The 21,806-nt window shown below is 34.2% G+C and overlaps 1 protein-coding gene across 4 annotated transcripts in view; it reads left to right on the top strand.

Annotated features, from left to right (window-relative positions):
• AP3B1 (adaptor related protein complex 3 subunit beta 1) overlaps positions 1 to 21,806 on the top strand; it is a 261,409-nt gene that overhangs the window by 181,273 nt on the left and 58,330 nt on the right. For 3 of the 4 annotated variants that reach the window (XM_047853230.1, XM_047853242.1, XM_047853249.1), the window contains 3 exons: positions 1,397 to 1,469; positions 12,261 to 12,367; positions 14,853 to 14,924. In XM_047853230.1, the coding sequence (XP_047709186.1) occupies positions 1,397 to 1,469; positions 12,261 to 12,367; positions 14,853 to 14,924 (252 nt within the window). The remainder of the gene's footprint in view (positions 1 to 1,396; positions 1,470 to 12,260; positions 12,368 to 14,852; positions 14,925 to 21,806) is intronic. The other variant, XM_047853236.1, reaches the window with a different exon arrangement.

Here is a 21,806-nt window from a genome sequence, read left to right as displayed (position 1 = left end):
AAACATTTTAGCAAAAACTTAAGTTTTAATTTGAGAAAACTTAATGTAAAAAGTATAGATTTTAAAGATAAGTAACTTTGATCCAAATACATCCAACCTAATCTTTGTTGGTCTTTAATTGTTTATAATGCTATTCATTACTGTACTTGTGTGTGTGTGTGTGTGTGTGTGTGTGTGTTTTATATTTATTATAAATTTTATATATTTTATATATTTTATATATATTATACATATATGTATATATAATACACACACACACACACGTGTGTGTGTGTGTGTGTCTGTGTGTGTGTGTGTGTGTGTGTGTGTGTGTGTGTGTGTGTATAACACATCTTTTCTGAATCTTTGACCAAACTCTGAATACTCAGGCTTAGAGATACTGTTTTCTAATACACAGTTGTTCATATTTCAAAAATACAGATAGATTAAATAAGCAGATCTGAGGTGGAGGAAACCCTACATATGTGCAGATATGTTTTGAAATACTTATTTTCCCCAAAGGAAAACAGTAAAGAATGTAAATGAATACTTTTCTTCCCTAAAGAGCAAGTGCCTGAAAATGTCATATGTAGATTTTACTGAATACCTTTGGCTGAAGAAGTCTGATGCAACTCACTATTCAAATACAAAGTACCTAGTACAATGTCTGTCACAGACTACATCTTAGAAAAGCTAATCTATCACAAGCCTCTTGACAATTTCAGACCTAAGCTTATATTGTTTGAGAAATTCTTTTTCTTAAATTAACTTGTTTAAAAATTATTTTCAACATGTTTGTAGACTTTTTACCAAAGAGCCACTTTATATTTTTATATTAGCAAAAGTTGTTGGGTCATAAAATAATTATTTACCTTCAAATTTTCTTCTTTCTTCTTACCTTTATAATCTATATTTATTTGTTTGTTTATTTATTTATTTATTTATTTATTTATTTATTGGACCTTTATAATCTTTAAACAGACTATTCTAAGGTAATAGTTTGCATGGTGGAGAAGAAATACTGTATGCTAACTGAAATAAAAATTTTGATTAAAAAATACAGTCCATGTTAAAAACTGAGAACAAACTGAGGGTTGATGGGGGGTGGGAGGGAGGGGAGGATGGTGATGGGTATTGAGGAGGGCACCTTTTGGGATGAGCATTGGGTGTTGTATGGAAACCAATTTGACAATAAATTTCATATATTGAAAAAAAAAAAGAAAGAAAAAAAAGTTGAAAGAAAAATAAAATAAAATAAATAAAAAATACAGTCCATATAACCATAGAGAAAGCTTAATTTGATTGATTTTTTCTTGGAAGACTAAGCAGAAGAAAAATTGTTTGTTTTGAAACATTAAGAACTACTTCATTGATTTTTTTATAAGAACATGTAGTAATTAAATTATTTATTTTATAGGAGAAAGAAAACAAAACAAAACAAAATATAAATCCTCTTACCAAAGATGTTTCACTTCTAGATCTGGATGATTGTAAGTATTAAAATTTCAATTTTTTCTTTTGTTTAGTAGTAGTATTTACTTTTATAGTACCTTTTATGTGTCTCAACATATGTTAACTTCTATTATGAAAGATTTATAGATGAATAGACCAAGAAAGTTTGAGAAATTAGTTCTATTAGTGTCTTTCATCTAATCAGGTTATCAGTTTTATATCAAATGAATAAATATAATTGATCAAATAAAAGTACACCAAATTCTTTTTAAGATCTTTTACTTTAATAATTTACACTTGCTTTAGTAAATAATTATCCATATCTCACAACTTCTACGTTGTTAATTATAGAGATTGAAACATCTCACTTAAGGAAGTAGAGGATGAGGAAAATAACTGGAAATGTAAAAGACACCACGATGTTCTACTTGGTGCACTTTTGGTAGGAATAGAAATAGATAACGAAGATTTTGGAGGCTGGTGTTGCTATATTTATCAATATTATAACTGTACAATATCTTTGTCCTACCAAATCCACTTCTAAGAATTGAGAATCTTACTCATATACTCACCCAAGTGTGCAAAGGTATATTCATCATCTTTTAAATATCCTTGCATTGCAAGAAAGAGATAATGGAACTAACTAACTTTATTGGTATGTAGATTTTATACAGAAAAAAGAGAAACAGCAAGTAAAATACTATAAATATTAAACTACTGTCATTTTGCATTATAGTTTTTTCATGCTAAAGGGAAGTTATGTGTTTAGATTGTCTCATTTTGTCATAAATAGGACTGTTCTATTTATATTGTTTACCTGGCCTATCTTCAGTAGTCATGGCAAATTCTTAATATAGAGAAATTATAGAGAAATACTTAGCATAAAGAAAGTAAAAATAAAGTTGGAGCCTATGAAAAATTATACTCCAAAAAGCTTGGAAAACTAAAAGAAGTGGATTCCAAGAAACACAACCTTCTAAGACAGAATCATGAAGAAATTGAAAATCTTAGCGGACTGATTACAAGTGATGAAATTGAATCAGTAATTTTAAAACTCCACAAAATGAAAGTCCAGGACCAGACGGCTTCACAAATAAATTCTGCCAAACATTTAAACAAGAGTTAGTATCTGTACTCAAATTATTCGAAAAATTGAAGAGGAATGAATGCTACCAAACATGCTTTACGAGGCCAGGATAACCCTTATACCAAAACCGGAGACACCCTAAATATAAAATTACAGGCCAATATCCGTAATGAACATAAAGGCAAAAATCCTTAACAAAATATTAGCAAGCTGAATTCAACAACACATTAAAAGGATCAGTGCGATGCTGGTATGAAAACAGATACCAGGCCAATAGAATAAAATATAGAGCCCAGAAATAAACCCTCACATATATGGCCAGTTAATCTGGGACAAAGGAGGCATGAATATACAATGGGGTAAGACAGTCTCTTTAATAAATGTTGTTGGGAAAACGGGACAGCTACATGCTAAAGAATGAAACTGGACCATTGTCTTATACCATATACAAAGTAAATTCATAGTGGATTTAAGACTTGAATGTAAGACCTGAAACCATAAAATTCCTAAAAGAAAACATAGGCAGTAAGCTCTTTGACAATAGTCTTTGTATGTTTTTTGAACCAGTCTCCTCAGACAAGGGCAACAAGAGCTAAAATAAATAAGTGGGATTACATCAAACAAAAAAGCTTTTGCATAGTGAAAGAAACCATCAACAAAACTAAAAGACATCCTATTGAATGGGAGAAGATATTTGCAAATCATGCATCCAATGAGAGGTTAATACCTAAAATATATCAAGAAGGCACCCAACTTAGTGTTAAAGAAACAACCTTATTAAAAAATGGGCAGAGGGTTTGAATGGACATTTTTCCAAAGAAGGCATACAGTTGGCCAACAGACATATGAAAAGATGTTCACCATCACTTATTAGGGAAATGCAAATCAAAACTACAACGAGATACCACCTGACACCTGTCAGAATGGCTAAAATAAAAAACATAAGAAACAAGTGTTCGTGAGTATGTGGGGAAAAAAGAACCTATGTGCACTGTTGGTGAGAATGCAAGCTGGTGCAAACACTGTGGAAAACAGTGTGGAGGTTCCTCCAAAAGTTAAAAACAGAACTACCCTACGATCCAGCAGTCACACTGCTGATTATTTTAGCCAAAGAATACAAAAACAGTAGTTCAAAGGGATACATGCACCCCAGTGCTTATAGCAGCATTATTTATAATAGTCAAGATATAGAAGCAGCTCATGTCCATTGACGAATGGATAAAGAAGATGTGAATGGAATATTATTCAGACATAAAAAAGAATGGAATTTAGCCATTTGCATTGACATGGATGGAGCTAGAGAGAATAATGCTAAGTGAAATAAGTCAGTCAGAGAAAGACAAATACCATGTGTTTTCAGTCTTAATGTAGAATTTGAAAAACAAAACAGGAGTGCCTGGGTGGCTTATAGTTCGTTAAGTGGCCAACTCTTGATTTCGGTCAGGTCATAATCTCACAGTCTGTGAGTTTGAGCCACATGTCAGGCTCTACGCTGACGGTGCAGACTGTGCTTGGGATTCTCTCTCTCCCTTTCTCTCTCTGCCCTTACCCGGCTTGTGCTCTCTATCTCTCTCAAAAGTAAACAGATAAACATTTAAAAACAAACAAACATATAAATAAATAACAAAACAAGCTAGCAAAGGCCAAAAAAGAAAAAAGAAAGAAAAGAAGAAAAGAAAAGAGAGACAAATGAAGAAACAGACTCTTAACTATAGAGAACAAACAGGTGGTTCCACAGGGGAGGTGAGTGGGGGGATGTGTGAAATAGTTGATGGGGATTAAGGAGTGCCTTTGTGATGAGTACCAGATGATTAAAATTAAAACTTAAAAAAAAAAAAGAATAAAGTCATTGGCTTCAAGGAAAACAAGCAAATGAACAACAGTAACAAAAAACCCACAATAAGATATTACTTCATACTTTTCAGATTAGCTATTATCAAAAAGACAAAAAGTAACAAGTATTGTTGATAAACTAGAGACATGGGAACCCTCAGACACTGTTGGTGGGAATGTAAATTGGTGCAACCACTATGGAAAACAGTATGGAGATTTCTCAAAAAATTAAAAATAGAAATATCACGCGATCTAGCAATCCTGCTTCTGGGCTATTTGTCTACAGATACATGTACCTCTGTGTTCACTGCAGCATTATTTGCAATAGCCAAGTTATGGAAACAACTCTCTATTGATAGATAAATGGACAAAGATGTGGTGCACACACACACACGCACACACACACACACATACATATATGGTGAGATGTGGTATGTGTATATATGATGTGTATACGCACAGACAGTCATATTACTCATCTGTAAAAAAGAATGGAATCTTGCCATTTGCAACAACATGGGTGGACCTAGAGGCTATTATGCTAAGTGAAATAAATGAAAGATGAATACTGTATGACTTCATTTATATGTGGAATATAAAAAACAAAACAAATGAATTAACAATACAGAAACAGATTCATAGGGTCAGAAAACAAAGTGTTAGTTGCCAGAGTAGGGAGGATTTAGGGGACAGGCAAAATAGGTAAAGGGGATAAAGAGGTACAAACTTAACAGTTATATAAATAAGTCATGAGGATATAAGGTTCAGCATAGGGAATATAGTCAATAATAACAAAGTTGTAACAACTTTGTATAGTGGCAGGTAGTAACTAGAGTTATTGTGGGGGTTATTCTTTAATGTATAAACACCCAATCACTGTGATATACACCTGAGTAAAATAAAGTTCGACCCAAATTTGCATCATTTCACTATTGGCAAAGATTTATGAGTTAATACCACTTTTTACCTATTGGCGTAGATTTTAAAGCAGCATCCAGTGTTGATAAGGTTTGGAGAAACAGGCACCCTACATATGTTTTTGATAGGAATAAAAGTAGGTGAAGCTTTTGGAGTCATTTTCGCAGTATTTGTCAAAACTTAAATTGCACACACCCTTTGAACTAGCAGTTCTTTTGTAGGAAAATCAGATCCTACTTCTTTCTTGTTTTAGACACTTTAATTTAATGGCTTAATTTTGCAGTTAAAATGTATATTTCTAGGTGTCTAAGACCTTTAGGTGATCTGACTCATGTCTACCTCTTACCTACTATGCTCCTCTGCATTTCTGAAATATACCAGTCTCATTCCTGCCAAGGGCCTTCGTACTGCTGTTACCAAAGAACACTTCTTTAGATTTTCTTATGGCAGACTGCATCTTATCTTTCAAATACCGGATCAAAAGTTACCTTCTCTTACACAGCTTTATGAATCAGCTTTGATTGTCTTGAGAGCATTTTTCACCATCTGAAATTATCGCAAATATTTGTAGTACTTTGTTTATTGTCTGTCTTGCCCAACTAGGATACAAATTCCATGAGAATGGGAACCTTGTCCTTCTTACTCGCTGGTGTTCCTAGTACCTAGAATGGCACCTGGCAGATAGTGAGCACCCATTAAATATTTGCCAAGTTAATAAAACATGCAAAGGTATATGTAAAAACTTCATTGCAGCATTATTTATTACAGTGAAATCCAAAGTCAAAATATCTACCAGTAGGATGATACAACTTATTAACGAAAATGAAGCAAATCCTTGTGTGCTAATTATCTAATTATATATCCAAATTATTGTAAGTTAAAAAAAAAAGTACATGTAGATCATAATTCCACTTCTGTAAAAAAAAGAGTAAAAGAGGAACTACATCCAGCACACGAGCACAGATATGATTGTACTTGCTATTTTTCCAGAAGGCTGCAGAATAAACAGTAAGGGTTAGCTCTGGCCCCTTTGAGATATAGGACTAAACTAGGAACAGAGGGGAGAGAGAGACTTATTTTATATTTTATGTCTTCCTGCCACAATGAACATTTTACATGAATATGGAACTTTTACAATTTAAAAAGTTTAAAATTGTGGAAGAATAATAGTCAAGTGTATTTAAGAAGAAATTAAGGGTAAATGTTACAAGGTACTGGAGTGCAGAAAATACACTTTATATTACACTCCGGATTTCCTGGCAGCTAAGGAAAAATTGAAACCTGTAAAATGATACAATTCTTATTATTTGATTCTTTTTAAAAGTATGTTTTCATATGTAGCAGCAAAAGTTTTCTTAAACACTAAATTTTAAGAATTTAAACATGAGATGTTTTTTAATTTTAAGGAAATTTCACCCTAACTTACATTTTAACTCAACATAGGATATATTTCTGTGTTTTTTTTTAATACCTGAGAACTATTTCTTTTTTTTTTTTTAATGTGTTAATTTTATTTTTGAGAGACAGAGTGTAAGCGGGAGAGGGGCAGAGAGAAAGGGAGACAGAACCTGAAACAGGCTCTCGGCTCTGAGCTGTCAGCGCAGAGCCCGACGCAGGGCTTGAACCTCACGGACTGCGAGATCATGAACTGAGCCAAAGTCAGATGCCCAGCCGACTGAGCCACCCAGCCGCTCCCCTGAGAACTGTTTCTTTACAAATCTTTTATTTTGCATTTGTCAGAAATAACAGTCAGAGCTTCTCTTTTTAACAAGTCAGCTCAGCAAGCATTTGCAGATTGTCTGCTAGGTGTAAGGGTACTTTGCTGGATACCCTTTTTTTGTTTGCTAGGATGGGTAAATAGAATTCAGTGATTCTCTTTCAGAGACTAAAATCTAGTCTGGGGCACAGACACCTGAACAGTAGAGGTACAAAGTGTGAATAAATGAGGGGGGAGACGAATTAAAAAGCTATAAAGGTCTTGTGAAAGAACTGTGATCCTAGCTTAGAGGTAAAGGTAAGTGGAGGGCTGCCCGGTGGTTCAGTCAGTTAAGCATCTGACTCTGTCTCAGCTTGGGTCTTGATCTCAGGGTTGTGAGTTCACGCCCCGCACTGGGCTCTGCACTGGGCATGAAGCCTACTTAAAAAAAAAAAAAAAAAGATAAGGAGTGCGATGGGAGAAAATCTTTGTTGATGATGGTTCTTAAGATACTGATTTCATTTATGCTGCTTGTTAGCCTATAGTAGTTCTCATTGTCTATGGCAAACAGTTTGTTGATCAGAAACTAAAATGTCACTCTCCAATAGCTTGAGTGTCTCAGCTGTGAGAATTAGATAAATTTTGAAGGAGGGTCAGACACATTCCTTATGTTTTATCTAAGAGGAACCTCATAATCCACAGAGGTTATGTATTCAGTATGCACTGCATACCAGGAAAACTACAAGACTGAATTTTATCTGTTTCTTCTTTCAAAAAGCATTTATTGAACACTAGCTGTGATCTAGGTAATCTGCTACATGCTGGAGATTCTAAATGGATACAACACTGTCCCTACCCAAGGAGCTCTGTTTCTCCCCTTACACTTAAAAAGTTCCAGGGGCGCCTGGGTGGCGCAGTCGGTTAAGCGTCCAACTTCAGCCAGGTCACGATCTCGCGGTCCGTGAGTTCGAGCCCTGCGTCAGGCTCTGGGCTGATGGCTCAGAGCCTGGAGCCTGTTTCCGATTCTGTGTCTCCCTCTCTCTCTGCCCCTCCCCCGTTCATGCTCTGTCTCTCTCTGTCCCAAAAATAAATAAACGTTGGAAAAAAATAAAAATAAAAAATAAAAATAAAAAGTTCCTTGGGTATTTTATATTTCTGGAAATGAAAATATCTTTCAGTACCCCATATCATGTGATCTTGATGGGATGATCATAAAGCAACAATCATACTCTGGTGTTCTTTTATAGGACATGTAAACCTGTGTAATTATACTATTGCTTCAACTAACGGTGGAGTCTTTTTAAAATTTTTATCAGCCACTAGTAATAATGCCTCACCTAAACCTTATGGTCTGTGATATCATACTGTTGAATAAATTGTAGTAGAGGCAGTAGAGTGGAGTGGCAAAGAGGACAGTGGAGCTGGAGTGTCTGAGTTTGAATTCCAGTTGTTTTAATTACTAGCTGGGTCACCTTGGACAAATTACTTACTCTGTACTTCATTCCTTTAATATATAAAATTGGGATAATAGTAATACTTTTTAGCAATATTAAGTGGATTAAATATACCGATAAATGTAAAAACACTTAAAACTCTGCTGGGCACCATGATATGCATTATATAGGGTGTTACCTATGATGGAGATGATTGTAAAAATGATGCAGCAGCAACAAATTACATTTAACAAGTTAAATACAGTCACGTTAAACCATTATATACTAAAACTTTTATGTAGTCTTAAGTTTTGAAACAAAACTTTGATCAGAAGAATAATTGTATAATTATGCAATAGACCTTTGAACATTGTAGGGTTTAGGAGTGCTGACCCACACACAGTCGAAAATCCACATTTAACTTTTGACTCCCCAAAAACCTAGCTACTAATAGCCTACTGTTGACTGGAAGCCTTACTGATAATATAAACAGTCAGTTAACACATATTTTGTATGTAATATATATTACATACCATATTCTTAGGATAATCTAGAGAAGAGTGTTATTAAGAAAATCACAAGGAAGATAAAATATACTTTTAGTATTATACTGTATCTTTAAAAAAATCTACATAAGTGGATCCACATAGTTCAAACCTGTGTTGTTAAAGGGTTAACTGTACTTTAGTAAAAAAGTGTTTTTGCAGGAAGTTTTAAAAATAAGAAAATAAATGTGTAATCCAAAACCCCTTGGTTTACATCCTGGCACACCAGTTCAGATCTTTTTATATGCAATTCCCCTTCCCTCCCCTCGTTGATTTTTGATATTGCAGGGATACTCTTATCATTTGCTTCTCTGTTTATCATACACATTCCTTTCCATGCCATAAGTATTCTTTAACAATTTCATTTTTAATGATTGCATGGTTATCCTTTATGTTATTGTAGTAAATTCTGTTTAACAGGTTTACTCTTGTTGGAAATGTAACTTGTTTCCATTTTTTTGCCTTCATAATCAGTGAAGCAATACACATCATCATAAGTATATTATTGCATTATCTCCATGACCGTTTCCTTAAGATAAATTCCCAAGAGTAGAATTGCTAGAACAAAGGCTTTGAAGAATACTGTTGTCTAAAATTGCCAAAGCTTGTACCAGCTTATACAGTATTAGTAGGAGAATACCCATTCCTTATATCCTTACAGATGATGAGTTTTATACTTAAAAATTGCTTTCGCCAATTTGATGGCTAGAAATGATACCTGGTTTTAATCTGTATGCCAGGTTATATATATTTTTAAACTAATAGAATCATTTTTTTCTTACACATCAATTAAATACTTACGATAGTCAACTAACCTCAGAATCCAATTTAGGATAAACTTTCAGTGCAAGCTTTTATCTTGCCAGACCTGTAAATAGTTGTGTAATCATTTCGATAGTACCAGAGCCTCTGTCTCCTGAAATGATACTAAAACCCTATCTTTTTTTTTTTTAAGTCAGACTTTAAGATGAATTTTTCTCCTGTGTTTTGATGTCTTTTTCTTCTGTCTTTAGCCAAGCCATAGTTGAAATCAGAGGCTATTTCTTATTCATTCTTTTTCCCTTACATGGGCATCTAGTATTTTGGATGGATGGTGGATGGACAGACAAACAAATGAACCAACATTTAGAACCTACCAGAAAAAGTGATCTTTTGGAAAGGCAGCATATTTTGATCCAAGATAGGAGAACCAGTTCCTGGTGCCCCAGTGATTCTTCTATTCACTTCTCTTATGACATCGGCAAGACGTAATCTTCCTGTGCCTCAGTTTACAGCGTCTTTTAACATAAGTACTTTTTCTGCCTTCTCAACTGTTGTTATCTTTAGTCCTTTTCATGTCATGCCTAAACTATTATAATTCTTCCCCACTGCCAACCTGACTGTTCCTTCTTTCATTTGTCTTTATACTAATATCCAGCAGTACCTATATCGTTCTTCTTTTTGGTAGTTTGTAACAGCAGCTCCCTTTGGTGTACAGGATAAATATAATCCCCTTAGGTTTCCAGTTTCCCACTTCTGAGCCCTTGTTCAAAATATTTTCTCACCTACAAATTCACCAGCTTCTTCCTTTGCTCTTATTTAAATCTTGCCCACACTTAAAAACTGGGCTTCATTTCCTCCTATTCATGAAGACTTCTTGTACCACCATATCCCCATTTATCTTTCTTTTTCCCCTAACTCCCTGTTATACTTGCTAACTGTACATTGGTTTTCAACATAAGTCTGAGGAAGCCTGGGTATTTATAGCAGTGTTTCAGACACAATAAAAGAATAAGGAGGAAACCAAGGGCTCCATTCCCTCCTCCACCCAGTCTCCACTCTGCTTTTTCTATTTTATATGTTGAAATTTTATTTAAGATTTCCTTTGAAAATTTCTTCTTTGGGCAATATCATTTTTTATTCCTAACTTTATGAATAAATATTTTTTCTGTATAACTACAGGTTACTGTGAGACTAAAAGAGAAAAAAATATGACTTGAGAAGTCCTGTCAAATTAAGTAAATGTTACTTCCTCCATGGTCGTCTTTTGGAGTGAGAATTTGTTGGAAGCTAAAACATTTTCCACATTTTAATTTTTTTCATTCAATAGTCAAGCAGTTTCTAAACACTAAAAATTAATACGTTAGTAGACTTTTAGACATAAAAAATAAAAAGACACAAATTTGTATTTCGAGAGAAGTACAGTCATAGACGTGCGTCCAAGTATATCTGTAGAACAAAGAAGGCCCATAGAAGCTGTGTGTATGTGAGTCAGGTTGTGCTTGCCTTCTAAGTCGTATCTTAATGGATAGAAGTTGCAAGGTAAACAAGGCAGAGAAGAACCTTCTAGGCAAAGAACAGAATATAGAAAGCTCAAAGACATGAAACAAGATATTGGGGAGTATTAATCAGTAGGGCTAGAACACAGGAGTCACTGATGAAATTGGAGATAGTCTTATGCTGCCCAGTATGATGGCTACCTGCCACGTGTACCTGTTTAATTTAAATTAATTAAAATTTGAAATATAATTCTTTAATCATACTAGCCATATTTTAAGAACACATTAGGTATATATGCTAGTGGCCACTATATTGGACAGCACAGCTATAGAACATTTCCATCATCGTAGAAAATTCTATTGGACAGTGCCGAGCTGGATCACAGAGAACTTTGTGCATCTAATCAAAGAGTTGGACTTTTACCTTGTAGGCAGTTGTGAGCCTTTGAAGAGTCTTAAGCCAGGGAGAATGAGATTGGCATTTTTTCAAAGATTTTCAAATTTTCAGACACCTGATCTCACATACATAGTAGTTTTAGAATAAAAAAATTCCTATCTAGTACATGGTTTTTGCTGACAAAGTCTAATTAGAAGGGAGTTAGGTGGCTTGGCCCCTGTAATTATTACAGTGGAAAAAAAAATAGAGAAAGGGTTTAAAAATAGCCTCTTAAGACTTCTAACTCTATTGGAGAACTCTTGAAAAGCTGTTGTTATTTTTTAGCTGAAAAAATGTTGCTTTACCTTTTTTTTTTTTAAGTGAAGTTACTGGGTGATAAATGTTAGTGATAATGTTATGTGATAAAAATTTTCAAAAACTTTTGTTCAGGGTATTTGTATCTTTATTTTGTTTCAGGATTTGCCATTAGGTTCTGAAAGCTAAGACTAATAACTGCCATGACTTGATAATAAACTTAACTGGATCAAGATGTTAAATAGAATTGTCATAGATTTATTAATCAAAGTAATTTAATTAGATTTACTAACAAAATAAAAATGTTGCTTTTAATAATATGAATTAAATCTTCATGCACATTTGCTAATTTGGGCCTTTTCTTCTAGTTAACCCAGTATCCACTCCAGTCGCACTTCCCACACCAGCTCTTTCTCCAAGCTTGATAGCTGATCTTGAAGGTTTAAATTTGTCAACTACTTCATCAGTCATTACCGTAAGTAATTTTCTCAGTATATTACCTCAGTTTGCATATGATACCATCGCATCTTTTTTATTAAAATGCAAATAATTGGATTCATAGTCTTTGAACACTTTCTTCTCTAAACAAGTCCAATGCAGATCTGACCTTTTAATTTTACAAATATTTTAAAAGTTTGCTCTTTCCCAACCATTATCCTCACAAATGACTTCTGCTTGTTATCCACATTTAATTATCATGTGTACGTTTTTCTCTGGCACTCTTACATATCTGTAGCATACAAGGGTTCTTTGCCACATTGAGTTAGTTTATATATATATAAATTCTGCCATAAAGAATTGTTGTCTACATTAGCAGACTTAAATTCCCAAAATCATTCTGATTCTGTTATACTGTTCTTTTATCATAGACTACTAAAATTACCTGCCTGTTTTCATTTAAAAATTCAAGATTGTGTTTCTTTTTGCATTATCTTCATATTTTTATTTACATGCGTTAGTATCTGTAAGAGAATTTTTTAATATTACTTATGTGGTAGGGCTTGCAGTGGGACAGAAGGCCTGCCTATCTCAAAATAGTGCCAAAGCCATCAGCCCATCGTAGTATTTGGAACTCCAATAACTTCTTCTGTGTTAGCGTATTATATCCACTTATCTTTTACTCTAAACCAGGCATGCTGCCTAGGATGTATAATCTGTTGATATGCTTGACCTCCTTTTAACTTGTTTTCAGAAACCTGACGAACTAAGAGATAAAATAGTAAGATCTGATGGGAACACAGGTAGCTTGAACAGATCTGGTTTATCACTGGTTCCCAGGGTTGGCAGAGTATTGCAGAGTACAGACATAATTGGTGATCGGAGCTCCTGGGGAACACCGAGCTGGTTCTGCCAGAAGTGGGAAAGAGGAGTATCTAATTCTTGTACTTGTTATAAAAGATTTCCCCATCATAGCAAATGTGATAGCAGGCACAAAATGAAACTATTAAGTTGACAATGCTGTTTTAAGGTATAGAATGCGATTATCTCTTTAACCGCTCAGAAATGAGGAAGAACGATATGTGGGTTTTAGTTTTTCCCTTCTTGTTGCCAAAAGGAGAAGGCACATTGAAAGAGATGGGGGGAGACAGTGAAAATAAGCAGTTAAGTCTTTCTTATTTAAGTAATCAAGTATTTCTTGAGTCTTTGAGTAGTCTGTAAAGAAAAGTAGTGAAAAATCTGTTGTGAAGCAGTTAGTCCTTGAGGGGAAGGGAGGGCCCTAAAAACTTGGGAGGCAGTAAGGTAGTGGATAAATAACTTGGGTTCTGATACCAGATGACCAGGGCACAAATCTCTGTTTAACCACTTACTAGCTGTGTGGTTGGGCAAATTGGTATGTAACTTTTCTGTACCTCACTTTCCTGTGAATACCATACATACCTCATAGGATCATTATGGCATTAATGAGATAATAAATGTAAAGCTCTTAGAACAGTGACTGGCACATTGTCATCACTCAATAAATAATAACTAATATTTTTGAAAGTGATACGATATGTGATAATGGATCCTGAGTAGACTCTCATACTTTATTAGCTCTAAGAAGAATACAGTTGAGATTAGAAAACCTTGCAGTAAATTTTCATTCGTCACAAACTAATTGAAGGACTCACCCTTCATTCTAAGAAAAATATTTATTGGGATGGCCTCTTCAAAGGAAAAGAAGAGCACTGCATCCTAACAGTATACAAAAAAAGCACTGCCAAATAGGCAAAATTGGGTAGAGGGGGATGGGAGATTCAGCCTTCCAGTTGCGGAATGAATAAGTCATGGGAATTAAAGGCACAACATAGGGAATACAGCCCATGATATTGTAATAATGTATGGTGACAGGTGGTAGCGACAGTTGTGGTGAGCATAGCATAATATATAGTGACGCTGAAGCATTGTGCTATATACCTGAAACTATATTTGTGTGTCATCTATACTCAAAAAAAGAATTTTTTTTAAAGACTGTCAGGTTCAACCGTGTGAAGCAGGATCACCAACTTATCCCCAAAAGCTAACAAAAGATAAAAACAAATAGTAGTAATAAGAATGGCAACCAGATGGGGCACCTGGGTGGCTCTGTCAGTTGAGCATCTGACTTTGGCTCAGGTCATGATTTCACGGTGTGGGAGTTTGAGCCTTGCTTTGGGCTCCGTGCTGTCAGTGCAAAGCCCGCTTGTATCCTCTGTCACCCTCTCTCTCTCTCTCTGCACCTCCCCTGCTCGCACTCTCTCACTCTCAAAAATAGAAAAATAAACATTAGGGGAAAAAAGAATGGCAACCAGAAATTCACTAGCAACAATCAAATAAGGAAAGGTAGCACTTTGAAAAGTGGAACGTATAGAAATAAACTGAATATTCTGGTACCGAATGGTATGGCTCCTAATCTCACCTCCAGCCCTCAAAACAGTACTTAAAAAAGAAGATTAATCAAGCAAATTAATCAAGTTTTTTCATTATGTATCTGAATTTAGAAAGAAGTAAGATTAAAGACATCAGAAGAAAAATCAAGAAAGACCTTTAAAGATTATAACCCTCATATAATGGTATGGAACCTTAATAAATATGGGAGCCTTTTGGATCCTGAAATGAAATTCTTAGATAAGAGTACATCGATAATTTTTAAATCAATATGTTGTCCTTATTGAATAGAAAGAAGAAGTAAAAGTAATTTGTAATAAAGTAATAGTTACATTGCTATATAAACGCTTGTCTGTGGCTGTCCTAGAAACATACTTAAGTGGTTAAATAATGCTGGCACTGATATGTAGAACCACCATGAATGTGACTGATGTAGGTGTATCAGCAACTCAAATAGTGTGGATTGAGGTGTTGCCATCAGCAACATAATTTTCCAAAATGTTGAACAATTTTGAGTAGTTGTGTTTGTATGACCTCATAGTCCATAGATGATTTTTATTTATTCCAGTAGATTATTTAAATTTATTTTCCTTGTGTATTTGGTAGAATATGGGTATATTTTATTTTTTGAAATTATGAAAACATTTACAATGAAACCCAAAGGAGAGTTCCTTTTTTACATTAAATATTTTTCAAATGAAAATTTTTACTGTTTGTTCTAACCATTTAAATTTTCTATTCAGAACACGGATTTTTTTAACATAATTCCAAATGAATATCATGATCATTGTAAGGAAAGGCCTAGTTTTTGAAACTATGATAAAGAAGATGTATAAACACAGTATTTGTTTCAGTCTTAGTTGAGATTAATTGGCAGTTGGACAACAGATGGTTAAAAATGAAGAAACATTTTATTTCCTGCTGTAGTATGTCCGTGAACAAACTATAACTTTTTTAGTGAATTATTAACCCTATTTTTTTACTAGATTATTGCTAGGCTAAGAGTTTCTAAATTGTTTCACATTAAGCCCCAGGAATTCAGAAGCAGCAATCCTCAGGTTGTTACAGCTTCTGGAGGGGATGAGAAAAAAGTGAGGTGGGGGAAAAGACAATTTGCATATAAGGTTAAATGAGAAATAAGAATAAAATTGTTCACGTCTGGTATTAGAAATGTTGGAGTGAGAATTGGTGTTTCTGCTTTAAATAATTTTTTCACATTTGGGACACAAAAGTATTAAAGTGAATTCAGCAGTTAAAGTTACCTCTCAAAACTTTTTCTGTATTTTTTACTGATAAACATCAACATGAAATCTTATCTCATTCTTTGCATTTTTTGTTTCTTCTCAAACTAGGTTTATAAGAAAGATTATTAATTTGCTTACTTAGTGTTTCAGATTTATGTTTCTATGGAAAAATGACTTCTGAGTTCAATCCCTAAAATGCTTTGAAACCCATAAGGGAGGTATAGTACCTGTGGTTCTTCAGCACCTAGTCACAAGTCAGAAGGTTTCTATGGGAATATACTTTTTAAGGGTTCTAGTTTACTTTAGACAGTCAGGGCAACATTTAGGAAATGTATTGAATTTAGAGCTCCGATACCTGATACCTATCCTTGGCTGAGCTACTTATTATCATGGCTAGGCGCTTCTTTGACTTGTGTAGACTTTAATTTTTGAATTTATGAAATGGAGATAATGCTGTCCCTAAACACTTAATTGTGTTTTCATGAAAAATAAATGAAATAATGAGCCTGAAAATGTTTGAATTCTGTTCTGTGCCTAAGGGCATGTGCAGTGAGAAGAGACGGATAGGGATGGAATTCTAGGAAACATCATGCTTTAAAGGCAACAAAGAAAAAAAGCCAAGAAGATGAATTTTGAAGAAGGTGAATTGTAGAACATGGTATCAGGAAACTCAGATCAGGAAGGGAAACAGGCAAAGCATCTGATTGTAGTAAATGCTACACTGGACGTATAAATCTGCTTAGGTACAACTGGATGACAAAGATCTCTTAGAAAAGAATTTGCATATGTGACTGAGAACTGAATCTAGGAGAATAGTAAGAGTTTGTCTAGGTGGCTAGGTTAGAGCAAGATTGATGTCACTGACCCAGGAAATAGGGTATGCAAAGGCTTGAGGTGTGAACAAGCTTGGGGTGGGTATTAGAGAAACAGTAATTCAGTGTGACTAAAGCGTAGCACAGATAGGTTGGAATAACCAAATCTGATGTTGGAAAAGTATGTTGGTGGCATACTGGCATGGGAAAATTGTAATAATGATTTTTTAACTTACTCCTTTCCAATATTTTCATGTTATAGTACACATAGAAAAGTGATAATACTTGTGATGTGCATTGGGGTAAGCAGTGATTTCTGTAGGAGGCAGAATGTACCCAACTCAGGAGCTCCAGCTACCACAGGCCCCCCCTGGCATTCCCAAGGGCTAATGGTGGGGGCAACATCACAACAGACCCATAACCTATTTGTGGCTCATTAGTGAGGAAGCACTGACTTAGTTGCCCTAATATAAGAGATTTGATCTTCATGGATCACAATCCCCAAGTGGAATTAACTTATGAGGGCGCAGGAGATTCATTTAAAAAGAGATCATTATAGAAAACAAGGTAATAAATTGAGGAATGGTAAGTAATCCCAACAACAGTCCATGAACGAGAAACGAGAGTTGCAAAAAGAAAAGCCCTATTTGATACAGTATACTATTTGAAGTTACCAAACTCCATGTAAGGTCCACAGTCCTGCAAACTGCTAACTTGGCGCAAGACTACTGAGACCAAATACAGGGTTAGGGGTTTCCTAAAACTACCCTCAAGCTTGATAATTCACTAAAACAATTCACAGAACTCAGGAAAGCACTATACTTAACATTACAGTTTTATGATAGCAATAGGATACAAATTAGATCCAGTGAAAGGAAGAAACACAGAAATTCTGGATGGGTTTTAGATTCAAAGTTTCTGGGTCACCCTACTGGCGTCAAAGTATGTCAGTACACATGGAGTATTATCCTTCACATAAGCTGTCTAGGGCCCACTGTGAATCACTTCCTCAGCATCATGTGTCAGGTTTGGTCCGGTAGGGGCTCACCATGAATAAGTAGGCAGTCCTCTCATTCAGGATATTGCAAAGGTTTAGAGGTTACATCTCAAGAGCTAGGACAAAGTCCAGACCTGTCTTTGAAAAATTCTTTACTACGCATGTGCCAGTAAATGTTTCATTCATTGCACACAGTTTTATTCAGGCCAGAATATGAGGCAGGTGCCAAAGATACAGTGAACTGCATGGACTAGGCTTCTGCCCTCATGGAGTTTACAGTTGAGCAACAACATAAAGAAAAATTTCTTCAAGGGTACATAATTATAGTATACCAAGTGTTTTTATTTTGGAACATTTGGTAGTTTCTCTAGATACAGGTTGTCATTATTTGTCATTATTTCTCTGATTTTATGTTGGCTAAACTCCGCAGTCTGACTTAGCTTTCTCTGTGCTTATTATAGCTTAAAATCTAACAAGAGTTACTTTTGACATTTCACAGTTAAAATTTAGGTATCTGAACGGCTTTTCCTCTCTGACAAGAAGTAGAAGAATAATTTTCACAGTCCATGCTGTTCACCACCTGCTTTCCTTAAATTGCCACTGTGAAACATGACTTCCTCACTTAATGATGGAATAAAGCCTCATCATGCCTGGGTGAAAACAGTGGCAACAGTAGCCTTAAACTAAGGTCTGTGCGTGTTGTTACAGGTAGCCAGCATGGGATTTACTGTGACCAGCAAAAGAATGGCGTTAAAGTTGTCATTATGACCAAGAAGCCGTGTACCTAAGGTCCTTCCACCCCCTCAAGGATTTTCAAGCTAAAGGATAGGAAGAAGTAACCCGTTATGTAATGCACTTGAATTTCGGCAGGGAGACTGAAGAAAAGGCATTTTCTCATACACAAATCAAATTTAGCATCTGAAGTTAGTGTTTATCACTAGTTCTGTCAAGTTTCTTATCTAAGGAGTATAGAAAAATGACTAGCAACTAGGCTTATAGCTTTTGCTGTTGACAGATTGGCAACTAATGAAGTTACAACTGTCCATGATTAGGGATGAGGTAGGTCCTGACCCTGTTTGTGTTATAGGAACTTAATTGGAAAATAGAGAAGAATGACTGTCATACCTGCTTTGTTGTGCAGGTTACTATATCAATTTTAAAAGAACATAAATAACAAACCATAATTCATGAAACAGAATCTGATTTACTCAGTCTGAAATTTACTAAACAGAATTTGGAATTATTAGGATAATTACATACTATAATGATAACAATTATAATTGTAGTTAATTTCTGTTTCTCTTAAGTGGGCTTTTATATTAAGTAGATCTCTCTGTCTGTCTAAATGTCTGTCTGTCTGTCTGTCTGTCTCTCTTTTAACTAATGCTAGGCTAGGGCATTTTATTTTTGTTTCCCAGTCAGCTTGTCCTGTTCTGCCAGAGCACCAGCTTTCTTCTTGTTTGTCTGCAAGAACACAATTTCTTTGAGGGAGTCTTTATTGATACAAGCATTTACGAAGTTGTAAATGACTGTATGGTCTCATTCCCAAAACAAATGATAATAGATCTGTGGTAAAGTTTGTTCTCTAATATGGTGGAAGAATTGTCTTTTAAAAAACATATATTTTTTACATTTTAAACACTTAAGGTATATTCAGGTCCCAGGCTAAGAGTTGAGTCTAGCTAAGATCAGATTCCTTTGAGTTTAGAGGAGGAAGAAATGATAAGTCAAAATTAAAAATAATTTTGTCATTTTAAATTTGGGAAAAATCCTTTATTTGTTCTGATGAAAATGTCAGTAGTCATGGAACTGTGGCAAAAATAATGAAAAATCATTGGCCTGGGTCTGCTTAAATTGAAAACATTTTTTAATTAAAGTTTGACAGTATTTTGTGCTTCCATTGCCTAGCCATGTCCCATCTTATTCTTTCATTCAATTCTCCTCTGGGTATGAGTTGATTTAATTTTTAAATTAAGCTTTAAGGTGTACCATACTACTGCTTCATTTATTTATTTATTTTTATTTTATTTTTTAATTTATTTATTTACTGCTTCATTTTATTTATGAGACTACTTAGAAAGTCTTATAGTTAATACCAGACCATTCTCATCTCTCCCTTTCTTAACCTTATTAAAAGCAGCTGCTTTTTAAAAAAGATTGTTATTCATTTTTAGTTTCAGGGTTTTTTGGAAAAAAAAATGGTTTTTTTTGGCTTAAGTAAATGTATGCCAATCTTATCCCTGACTGGTGTATAATACTTCTAATGCTTTGTCGATATTGTAATAAAATTATCCACAATTAAAAAACCATTATATCAGATGCTAATTAATGAGCTAGTAATGATTTGGGCCCCCCAAAAAAGCAGGTCACCTGACAAGATAAAGAAAATATGTATATAAACCTACAAGAAACTGAGAGATTAAAGAGGCAATGTTAAAGAAAGCCTTGGGCCTTTCTTTTTCTCTTCTTTCTACAACTAGCTCCTTTCATTTGCTGTGGATTCACTCTTTTCAGAGCTGTGACTATTCCTGGAACATCTACCAACTTCTTTTCCACGATTATGATTTTTAGTTTATATTTATTATAATTAAGTGTACTATAGTAGGAAATGAGGTTCTTAAAAGATTCATTTAAAAAAGATTGAATCTTTTCTGACAGTTTTATTTTATGTATCCAGAGTTGATTGGACTTCGTGTTACTGTCAACTGGTACATTTCAAATTTTGTTGCTGTGTTGAATTGTAGTATTTGTAGTGAAATATACTTTTTTTAAGCTTTAGAGTATCTTAGATTATTATGTATTAGCCAATTGTGTATTAATTATTATGTAATCATATATCAGCCAAGTTAACTTCTGTTACCTTTGTTCTTCTTTAAAAAGCTTGCAAAAACTTTCATGAACATAGGGTAGGGTATGGTATAGAATATTTATATTAATAGTATTGGATCTTCTAACATGAGAAACCTAACCTAAACATGGAAAATATTATTGTGATACTTAGAAAAACTTTGTTTCTCTTCAGAGGAGAAGAAAATGAATTAAACTACAGGGCACATGCCCAACTAACACTAAAAAATTAATTTATTACCAGAGAGAAGAGAGCATGGAGTAAAAATAGATAAGTACAGTATATGACCCTAATATCAAAGGAAAGTAAAAGCCACTTATCTTAGAATATATCAGACACACTATTATTCAAATCATTCAGGAATGTAATTACAGACAGCTTTTATAGGCCTATCAATAAGGGTTATTTCTTTAAATTTGCAGCTGTTCCACATTACTGAATATATAAATATCTCCCCCAAATGTTAAATTAATACTGAAGATCTATTTTACAATTCTGCGTGCACATACACACACACACATACACAAACAAAATACCAGTAAGTTTTACTTTAAAATGCATAATTTAGATTAAGAGAGATACCAGCCAAATGTAATGTGTATATCTTGTTTGAATCCTTATTCAAGCAAACCAACTCTGAAAAGACTTGTGTGATAGTCAAGGAAATGTGAACACTGTTTTCCATGAAATTAAAGGGAAGGTTTTTTTTCTTTTAGATGTAATAATAGTATTGGACTTTTCATTAAAAATCTTTACCTTTTGGATATACTAATCAAACTGTTATGCAATTAGATCATATCTGGAATTTGCTTTTAAATCATTTAGAAGTAAAGAATTGGATTATAGTTTGGACAGATGTTGAAATTTTTTGAAACTTAGTTAGGAGAAACTAGCTATTCATTATCTTCCTACTTTCACATACGTTTGAAAGTTTTCATAGGAAGATGTTTTTAAAAATACATTATTTCAGAAACTCATTTATTTCATATTTTCACTGAAATTTTAACATTCATGCTTCATAGAATATGTAACCTGATAAAATTACCTTGTAAATTTAAGCTAGTACATCAAAATTTAAGTTCAGTTCAGATTGTCATCTGTGAAATTAGAAGTCTGTAATAGATTGTTTTTTTTAAGACTTCTTCCAATACTAAATCTCTTGAAGT

Source organism: Prionailurus viverrinus, chromosome A1 (genome assembly GCF_022837055.1).
Source record: "Prionailurus viverrinus isolate Anna chromosome A1, UM_Priviv_1.0, whole genome shotgun sequence".
Taxonomy (NCBI): Eukaryota; Metazoa; Chordata; class Mammalia; order Carnivora; family Felidae; genus Prionailurus; species Prionailurus viverrinus.
Note: the sequence above shows the minus strand (reverse complement) of the source record. Positions and strands in the feature narration are given on the sequence as shown.